The sequence below is a fragment of the Panthera leo genome, chromosome E1, assembly GCF_018350215.1.
Source record: "Panthera leo isolate Ple1 chromosome E1, P.leo_Ple1_pat1.1, whole genome shotgun sequence".
Lineage (NCBI taxonomy): Eukaryota > Metazoa > Chordata > Mammalia > Carnivora > Felidae > Panthera > Panthera leo.
Window position 1 is genome coordinate 45,247,550 of NC_056692.1, and position 10,112 is coordinate 45,257,661.

Consider the following 10,112-nt stretch of genomic DNA (forward strand, 5'->3'; position numbering starts at 1 on the left):
AATAAGAAACAAGAACATAAGACTAAACTTTTTTAAAAGAAAAGAAAAAAGCCCATCATGGAACATTTTCTTCCTCTCAGCTCTTGTGGCCCCCTTCGAGTTGTAAGTTTAGATTTTTATACCAGAAGCACAGCAGGGTCTAAAATAAAGAATTTTTCACAGAATTGATTTTGCCAGCATGAAATCTGCAGAAATCGATCTGTTATCTTCAGAATGCTGCCTTCCAGCTGTGCCATGGCTAAGACCCCAGGCAGTGAGTGGAAGCGTATTTGTTTGGTTTCCTAAATGCCAAGAGGCACTTACCTTCCACACCATACAATTTGGTGTGGTTGGCTGTGCAGCCAGTCTTTTTCCAAGCCAGGAGTGGGTGGGGAGGGAAGGAATTCAGATGAGGATTGAGTTGTGCTAACTACTAGTTTGGTGGGCTTTTTCTCCCCTATTTGTTAGTCTTCAGGAAGCCTCTGATCACCCTTCAAGTGGGCAACACAAAATACCCTTAGATAACTTGGACTGTAGTGTCACCATTTATTATATATCGTAGTTATTCCCAGTCCAAATTTTACAAAGAGAGCTACCTTATGAAGGCAGACAGCCCCTCCCCTCAGAGATTAATACTGGGTTCTGAATTCATTTGGACTTTTATTATTTTTTTTAATGTTTATTTTAGAGTGAGAGCGTGTGTGCAAGCAGGGGAGGGGCAAAGAGAGGGGGGGCAGAGGATCCAAAGTGGGCTCTGTGCTGACAGCAGAGAACCTTATGCGGGGCTTGAACCCATGAACTGCGAGATCATAACCTGAGCCAAAGTTGGACACTCAACAGACTGAGCCACCCAGGCACCCCCCCCCCCCCCGCCCGACTCCTTTGGACTTCTAACATAGTTATTTTAGAGACAGTCCTCTTTCTCAGCTAACATGAAAGCAAACCCACACCACTTCAAGTTCTGTTTTGATGTTTGTTGCTGCAGCTCGTATAAAAGGGAATGCACTGCTTTTGTGTTCCCCCTCCTTTTTGGAACTTGTTGAATGACACTCCTATTAGGCGCAACCCTGGGAAAAGATGCTGTGGTGGGTGAAACGGGCCAGGGGGAGAATATTTGCCTCTCTCGGTGAACTGAGAAATGTATTTTAAGGCTTTTAGGACATGCTGCCTCCTTAAGTTACAGTGTTTTCTCACGGACTTTCCCCAGCAAGGCCCATGTCGCTTTTTCGTCTAAATTTCAGTTAAAATTCAGATATTTTTTATTTCCCACAAGGTCTTCTACTTTGCCTTTTTGTATATGTCCTAGATTTATACAGTCATTTTATTTTCCTTTTGTCCCAGGTATTTACCACCAGAGTGTTTTGTGGTTGGGAAAGAGCCACCAAAGATCTCAAATAAAGTTGATGTCTGGTCAGTGGGTGTGATCTTTTACCAGTGTCTTTATGGAAGGAAGGTAAGGAAGGTCGGATGTGGTGGCTTGATATCCGGCTTGGGTGGCACATGTATGCAGTGGCATGGTGTCTGTTATTCTCTTGGAATTAATCGTTTGGTTGTACAGAACTTTTGGATGTGGTTTGAGGAAAACACAGACAACAATAACAGCTTTATGCATAAGCAGAACTTTTCAACAGAGTACCTAATGAATTTCACTGGGCTATTGAAAAACATACATTTTTACCGTTTTCAATTAGATCCAGGATCGGTTTTGATTCTGATAATATGTATAAGGAATTATATGACCTGGTTTATTTCAAATATACAGTTGTCCCAGGAGGCATTCTTCAGGGTCCCACGGACTGGAACTTGGAAAATCTACAGGGGTCTTCATTCCCAGCTACCCCAGTAGTTAAAGCTATTAATAAAAGCGTGGTTTCTATCTTCTGTACTGGGGAGATGTAGTGTTAGAAAATATTCACCGTCTGTTACCTCTGGATCAAGGTGATAGGTCATTTGGACACATAATAACCTAGGTAGTGAACTGTACCTAATGAATTGTTCACATTTATGTTTTCCTTATGAGAATGCTCCCTTAGGGTAAACATACATACTAGGATACAGGGCACATATAGCCGTATTTTTGCTGTCAGTGTGTTATAAATAATCAAAATTTGTAGGTGGTTCCAACAGTGTAGGTTGTGAGTATAAGCCATTTGGGGGTTCTGCGACTCCCCTGGACTCTTAATACTTTTGTTACAATCCCTAGACTAAGCTCTTAATTTAGATTTCAGCTTCCTCTTTAACTTCTCCTTGGTCTTTGTTTCTTTCTTTTCTTTTCTTTTTTTTTTTTTTTAATTTATTTTTGAGAGAGAGAGAGAGAGACAGAGTGTGAGTGGAGGAGGGGCCGAGAGAGAGGGAGACACAGAATCTGAAGCAGGCTTCAGGCTCTGAACTATCAGCACAGAGCCTGACCCTGGGGCTCGAACTCACAAGCCATGAGATTATGACCTGAGCTGAAGTTGGATGCTTAACCGACAGAGCCACCCAGGCGCCCCTTGGTCTTTGTTTCTGTATCTTACCCTTTGTAATATGGGGAAACTTCAGAGCCAGTAATGGTTAATTATATTATTATCATTATTGTTATTATTATTATTATTAGGTTTTATTTTTAAGTAACCTCTACACCCAACGTTGGGCTCGAACTCATGGGCCCAACATCGGGAGTTGGGTGCTCCACTGACTGAGCCAGTCATGCATCCCAAGTAGGAGTTAATTATTATTTATACTCTCTGATAATGAGGAAGTACTGCTGATAATGTTGGCAGAGGTTATGTAGAAAGAATTGTGATCTCTTAGTAGAAACATTGTAGAGATGACACTGAACTTGAACTTGTATTTTAAGGCTATTAGAAAATGGCACATTGGGGACCAGTGAAGCCGCTAAGTAACCCCAGCTTTTATTCCACGCGCCTGTTCTTACTCCGTCTCCTGTTTGCTTCCTTTTCCATCTGTCTTTATCTGGGTCTTGGGTCTGCCAGTGGCACACATGTGTACTACTTAAGCCTACAGTTGTCACTCAGGGCAGAAGAGGTTGCCGGTTCCTCCTAGGATGGCTTTTGTTGTCAGCAAACCTCAACAGAGGTATTATCCTGTGGCAGACGCTGCTTCCAGTGCCAGCCCTGCCTTAACCTCCGTGTTGGACCGTGAGCTTGTTAGTACGTAACCTCTGACCCTTTCCACCCCTTACCTATAAAAAGAGAGCGAGGAGACCATCTCCGAAGTTCTTTCTAGCAGTTCTCATCAAAGCAGATCTTCTCCTTTCCCTTCACTATGGTTTTGAATTGTGTTCTCTTTAATTTTAACCACAGGCCCACCTTTGTTTGTTTCGTTTTTATCTGATAGCCTTTTGGCCACAACCAGTCCCAGCAAGACATTCTACAAGAAAATACTATTCTTAAAGCTACTGAAGTGCAGTTCCCGCCAAAGCCAGTAGTAACACCTGAAGCAAAGGTAAGTTTTGACCTACTGGTCAGCAGGAAACAACTGCTCTGTTTTCTGGATTATCAGTACAAAATTCAAGAGTCATTAAAAGCCTTCTCCCCTTCTAAATGTGTATTTTTTCAAACCCTTACCCTCTTCACCCGCTCTCCTACAACAGATACTTACCGAGTGCCTGTCGAGTACTAGACACTGTACTAAGTCATAGAGAGGGAACGGTGAGTGTGTAGCAGTGAAGTACAGACAAGTTCCCTGCCTGCTAGGAGGTTCTGTTCCACCAGGTGAGATGAACAGTAACTAACAACGGTTCCATCTCAGATGGTGATAGAGATTATGAAGAAAAAGAAAGGGAGGGTACAGGGGTGTGGGAGCAGGAAGTGATGTTTTTGAGCAGTCTTGAATAATGTGATGGTGGGAGCCCTGTGTAGATTTGGGAGAAGAATTTTTTTTTTGTTTTTAAGTTTATTTGTTTTGAGAGACAGAGCAGAGGAGGGGCAGAGAGAGAGGGAGAGAGAGAATGCCAGGCAGGCTCCATGCTGTCAGCACAGAGCCCCACGCAGGGCTCGAACTCATGAACCCTGAGATCATGACCTGAGCTGAAGCCAAGAGTCAGACGCTCAACCGACTGATCCACCTAGGCACCCCTAAGTTTGTTTATTTTTGAGAGCACACGAGTGCGAGCAGGAGAGGTGCAGAGACAGGGAGAGAGAATCCCAAGCAGGCTCCGTGCTGTCAGTGCACAGTCCCAACTCGGGCTCAGTTCCACGAATTGTGGGATCATGCCCTGAGCCAGAATCAAGAGTGGGTCGCTTAACCGACTGAGCCACCCAGGTGCCCAGGGAGAAGAATATTTTAGGCAGAGAAGCGCACGAAGCTCAGATGTGAGGACAGGCTCAGCAGATCCGTAGAACAGGCAGAACAGAGGGGAGTATGGTAGGCAGGGCAGAGGATGCAGAAGGAACAGAGGAGAGTGTGGTAGGCAGGGCAGAGGCTGCAGGGCAGATTGTAGACCGAGATGGGAGAGATGGGAAGCATAGGAAGGTTTTACTCAAGGCAGCCGTGTGATCTGATGGCTGTTTCAAAAGCCTGCCCTGGAGGCTGTGTAGAAAGAAAGTTCAAGGTGGGAGTTTGACCAGTATTGTATCCAACCCAAAGTAACCCATTTAACTCAAGTTACCGTGTCACATATCTCACTGAGAAGGGTCGTTCTTAAAGGCCAAGGATTATTAAGTTTATTTCTGTGAATGCGTTTTTATCTTCCAAATACTTTAATCAGGCAGCTACCTACAGGTGTTTTTTATTTTGGAAAACCAGGATTGTTGTTATACTTACGTGTTTTATTAATTAAACATGGGAAAAAAATAATACATTTCGTGTTTTAGGTTTTTTTTTTTAAGTAGGCTCCACACCCAGTGCCAAGCCCAACACCAGGCTTGAACTCAACGACCCTGAGATCAAGACCTGAGCTGAGATCAAGCGTCGGATGCTTAACTGACTGAGCCACCCAGGCGTCCCTGGATTTTTTTTTTAATAGACTTTGTTAGACTTTATTTTTTAAAGCAGCTTTAGATTCATAGCAACACTGAGCAGAAAGTAGAGAATTCCCATGTACTTCTGTCCCCACACATGCACAATTTCCCTCACTGTCAGCATTGTGCACCAGAATGAGACATTTGTTACCCTCGATGGACCCTACATTGGGACATTATGATCACCTGAATGTAAAGTATGATCTTTGGGTGATAATGACATTTTAGATTTTTAAAAGTCCAATTCCTGTATTTAAAATAATTGCATTATGAGACTTTGATTAAAATGGTCTGGTTAAAAAATAGGAAAAGATAAACCATCTGTTTAAGGGCCTCTGTGATACAAATTACAGAAACTGATCCTGTGTAGCCCTTCATACCTAGCACAAAGGAAGCTTCCATGTTGGTAGTAAATTAGGATTCTTTTTTTTTTTTTTTTTTTAAAGTTTATTCTGAGAGAATGAGCTAGTGCAGATAAGCGGCGGGCGGGGGGGGGGGGGGGGGGGGGGGGCGGTGGCGCAGAGAGAAGGAGAAAGAGAGCATGGAGGCTGATGTGGGGCTTGAACTCAGGAACCACAAGATCATGACCTGAGCTGAAATCAAGAGTCGATGCCCAACCGAGCCACCCAGGTGCCACTAAATTAGGATTCTGAATGAAACCCCACTCATAGCATGATTCTCTGTCTGCAGAGCTCTTGGGGAAACAAGTCCTGTTCAGGTTTTCTTTAGTACTTAGGTGTGTGCCTCATCATTTGCTTGATCACCTTTTAGGGAAGAATGTGATACACAAGGCAAGCATTTACCAATCTGTGACACGTTGTAGTGTTAGTGTTGGTCTCCTCACCCTGCACGTGGCAGTGGTTTGTCATTACAATTTTTACTTTCTCAGGATGTGGCGAGTTCACATGGGGCCGTGATTTGTACACGCAGGACCATTAGGTTAGATGTGCCTGTGTAAACCGTCCAAGGCAGAGAGATTTTTGCGTTGGTCTTTGTGCTTTGGGGGCAGAGGTCTCTAGAGGCCAGGTCATGCCCCATCCCCACTCAGGAATGGCTCAGGTGCCTCTGTCAGGGAAGGAGCCCGTGGTCACAGAGAGGTGCTGCTGCCCGTGTGTCTCCTTGCCTGGTCCTCTCCGGGCATGATTTCCGGGAAAGGCCCCAGGCCCCTTCTCTTTATAGAGGGTGTTTGCTCTGGGCCTGGGCCCTGGCAGCTGCCACAGAGCCTCAGGGTTCCCTCTGGGAGCAGCAGGATTATCTGCCTCAGGCTTCTTCAAGAAACTTTCCTTTCAGGCGTTTATTCGACGATGCTTGGCCTACCGAAAGGAGGACCGCATCGATGTCCAGCAGCTGGCCTGTGACCCCTACTTGCTGCCTCACATCCGAAAGTCGGTCTCCACGAGTAGCCCTGCTGGAGCTGCTATTGCATCGACCTCGGGGGCGTCCAATAACAGTTCTTCGAATTGAGACCCACTCCTAGGCTGCAAACTGTTCAGCACACACAGAGTGGACAAATGGCATTCAGCAGCGGGTTTGGAACATAGCGAATCCGAATGGATCTCATGAAACCTGTACCAGGTGCTTTTATTTTCTTGCTTTTTTCCCATCCATAGAGCATGACAGCATCGATTCTCATTGAGGAGAAGCCTTGGGCAGCTCTGGCCAGGCCTCGTAGGAAAAGGCCCCGCCCGAGGTTCCGGCGTCAACGGCCACTACGTGTGGCTGCTCTGAGTGAGGAAAAAATGAAAAAGAAAAACTGGTTCCATGTACTGTGAACTTGAAAACATGCAGACTCAGGGGGGTCCCTGATGCAGTGCTTCAGATGAAGAATGTGGACTTGAAAATACAGACTGGGCTAGTCCAGTGTCTATATTTAAACTTGTTCTTTTCTTTTAATAAAGTTTAGGTAACATCTCCTGAAAAGCTTGTAGCACAAAGGCTCAGCTGGGGATGGTGTTTGACTTCGGAGGAAAAAAGTTGCTATTGCCCGTTAAAGGCACTAGAGTTAGTGTTTTATCCCTAAATAATTTCAATTTTTAAAAACATGCAGCTTCCCTCCCCCCTTTTTTATTTTTGAAAGAATACATTTGGTCATAAAGTGAAACCCGTATTAGCAAGTACGTGGCAATGTTCATTCCAGTCAGATGCAGCTTTCTCCTCCGTCTGGTCTCCTGTTTGCAATTGCTTCCCTCATCTCAGTAGGGAAAACGTCGAGTGGCAGGACTGAGATGTGTGGGGCTTTGCCATTGGACAAAGAACGAGGTTAGAAGCCCGCAGCTTGGAGTCTCTAGGTTTTCAACTATTTCTTCACAATTTGAACACTTGACGGTTGTCCCTTTTAATTTATTTGAAGTGCTATTTTTTTAAATAAAGGTTCATCTGTCCATGCAGTCCTCTTGAATTCTCTGAATGTAGTAACTATCAAAAAACTGTTCCAGAGGTAGGCAGAAAATGGGCCAGGGAGCCAAATGCTCCAGGGATCAGGAGGTCCTACCTGCGGTCTCTGTGTGCTTGCTAAATGGTGTACCTTTCTTGTTAACCACGATATTAAAACTTGATCAGCTCATAAGCTTTCCTCTGTTAGATCCTTTGGCAGGAAACAACCTCCAAGCCTCTAAATTTTGTGGGTGTGTGCTGATGTGTGTGTCTGTGTGTGCATGTGCACACACGCTTTGTCTAACTCACCTGAATAGATCGATCAAGTGGAATTAAAAAAATAATTGCAGGGAGATAGGCATTTTGAATATGAACATTCTTTTGGAGCTCTTGTTTTTTTGTTTTGTTTTGTTTTGTTTTTTTACATTCGGTCGCTTCTGAGATGTGCGAGCAGCTGAAGACGGAGCTGAAACGGGAGATGTGCGGCCCCACGTGCCCTTGAAACAGCACAGCACTCGACAGTAGGGAGGGGAGGAGGCCAGAGCCTGAGCATGTGGTAGCCAGCTTGGAATGTTACTGACATATGTGGCAAGAGGGCTCAGCCAGAAATATTTAAAGATGCAGCATTCAGGCATGCGAGTTCCCTGGGCAGGGGGAGGGCAGTCAGGAAGGGCAGAGAGCTCTCAGATAACTGTAGTCTCTCTTTCACGTGTGAAAAATGTCACTGGTGACACTTGCGCTGGGACCTTTGTTGGTTTTGTGGACCTGCTCTGCCCCAGTCTCTGCAGTACCGGGAGATCTTAGGGGAAGAGGGGGTAATCCCAGTCGGAGAGATGTTTGTGGGTAGATACGGTCTGCGGAACTCTGAACGGAAGGAAGTCGGTCCAGGAGTCCTCAGTGCCCCCAGCTTTCCATTTTATCATCGCAAGTGTCTATGCATGGGTTGTACACATGATCTATGTCTGTGTGTGTTTGTGTAGTACCTTTTTTTAACCATTACTTTCAAGCTGCTAAGCAGAGAGTCCCTACAGGGTCTCAGGGGTTGAGCACGACCCTGAAAGCCCTGAGAGGATGGTGTCTGCGTATGTGAAGAGACGGAGGAGGCGAGACTTACTCAGCATTATTACGTTCTCTTCCTTGTTTTCTTCTCGTGCAGTGATCTTGCGCGACCTTTTTTTTCTTAAGGTTGAAAGAATGCCGCTTCTTTGAGCCGTCCCTCTAACTTCCCGCCGCCTTCTCCCCATGTGCTTAGGTAGAAGAGAAGCTTCAGGACTTTATCTGTCCATCTGTCTTTTCTCCCCTCGCCCTGTCTCCTCGCTTCCCTCGGGTCTGGGGCCTGGCTGGAGCTGACGGGGCTCGCTTGAGTCTGGGCAAGGCCTCTTTCTACTGCATGGACTAGCCCCGGAGAACATGCGGAACGCTGACTTTTTCTAGACTTTTAAGTAGCCAGTGAAATCACGAAGTGGGGTTCTTCCATGACATATTTTGTTAATATGGGTTTCACTTTTTTCAAGGATGATCCCTTATTGCCACAACTGATTTACTTTAAACAATGACAAAAAAAAAAAAATGTGTATTAATTTGTAATTAAACCCAGTCAGACTGTTTTGGACTTTCCCAACTTGGGGGGCGGGGTGGGGAGGATATTAAAATAAGTTTCAAGAAGTGAATCTCCCAGCCTCTTGATTTTGCTCTAGTTCTTAGCTTCAAACAGGGCTCTTAGCATTTAGGGGGCGGGTAGGTAGGGGAGTCCTGCAGCTGACCGAGTCCCAGTGGACATCGCAGGCATGATGGCCATGTGTCGATTCGTAGAACACCTTTTGTACCTCCAGTGTGCCAGCAACTAATGCTTGTTGGTGGGGATACAGCAGTGAACAGGATAGGGAAAGCCCACAGCCATCGGCTTGCAACCCAGGCGTGAAGGCTCTGGGCCCAGGAAGGGAAGGGATACAAGGGCTCTGATGGGAATGAATCGGGCTCCAACTTAACCATCAGGAGATGGGCAGCTTTACATGGAGACTTGCTGCTGAGAGCGGTATGTACCCCACTTGTGTGGCCGACCCACACACACCTGCTATCCTCTGCCTTTCCCCCAGTGCTGTGAGGACAGGTTTTCCTCCAGGTGAGAAGATGAGCAGTCAAGGAGCTCTTGGTTTCCTCATTTAGAAAAAAACTCTCTTTAAACACAGTCATCTCCTAGAATGCTAGAGCTAGAAGAATCTTCAGGTCCAGCTCCTCGCTTCTAAGAAGGCGACATTTACAACTAGCCTGACCCACCTTGGGGAGTTCTGCTTTCTGAGAATCTCTACCCCTCCCCCCTCCCACTTACTCATCATTCTACTTGCCCAAGCTAGCTCAGTCTGTAATTAAAATCAGCCCCGGGGTAAGTGGGGGAGAGACGTGGTACACACACTAGTTGAGGTATGGAAAATCTCTGCTTCCTAAAATTAGCTGTTCTCTTTTTATTTCTTAAGGCAGAATCACCTAGAAGTTAAGATTGTGGGCTTTACAAGTAGGTCTGGTTCAGATCCTACCTCTGTAAGCTTCAGGGATAGCTCCTTGCATGGTTGTCAAGAATAGAAATAGGGTATGTAAAGCACTTGGCACGCAAGAGGGGAGTAAAAAATGTGGTTTAGAGACGGATCACAAGATCAGTGAGTAAGATTGCTGAGACCGAAACCCCCAAGTTTGCTGGTGAAGAGTCAGAGCCTTTCTACTTGCCAGGTGGTCAGGAGGTCCTTTTGCCTTGGGTAAGTGATGCACACTTTAGGCTTGAGATTCCCTGTAAACCTTTAT

General features: G+C 45.6%; 1 protein-coding gene across 3 annotated transcripts in view; it reads left to right on the forward strand.

The window, feature by feature from the left end:
* Nucleotides 1–8,981, forward strand: part of TLK2 (tousled like kinase 2) — a 114,039-nt gene extending 105,058 nt beyond the window's left edge. For all 3 annotated transcript variants that reach the window (XM_042916914.1, XM_042916915.1, XM_042916916.1), the window contains 3 exons: nucleotides 1,321–1,432; nucleotides 3,319–3,426; nucleotides 6,234–8,981. In XM_042916914.1, coding sequence (XP_042772848.1) covers nucleotides 1,321–1,432; nucleotides 3,319–3,426; nucleotides 6,234–6,407 — 394 coding nt within the window. In that variant the 3' untranslated portion in view covers nucleotides 6,408–8,981. The remainder of the gene's footprint in view (nucleotides 1–1,320; nucleotides 1,433–3,318; nucleotides 3,427–6,233) is intronic.
* Nucleotides 8,982–10,112: the final 1,131 nt, after the last annotated feature.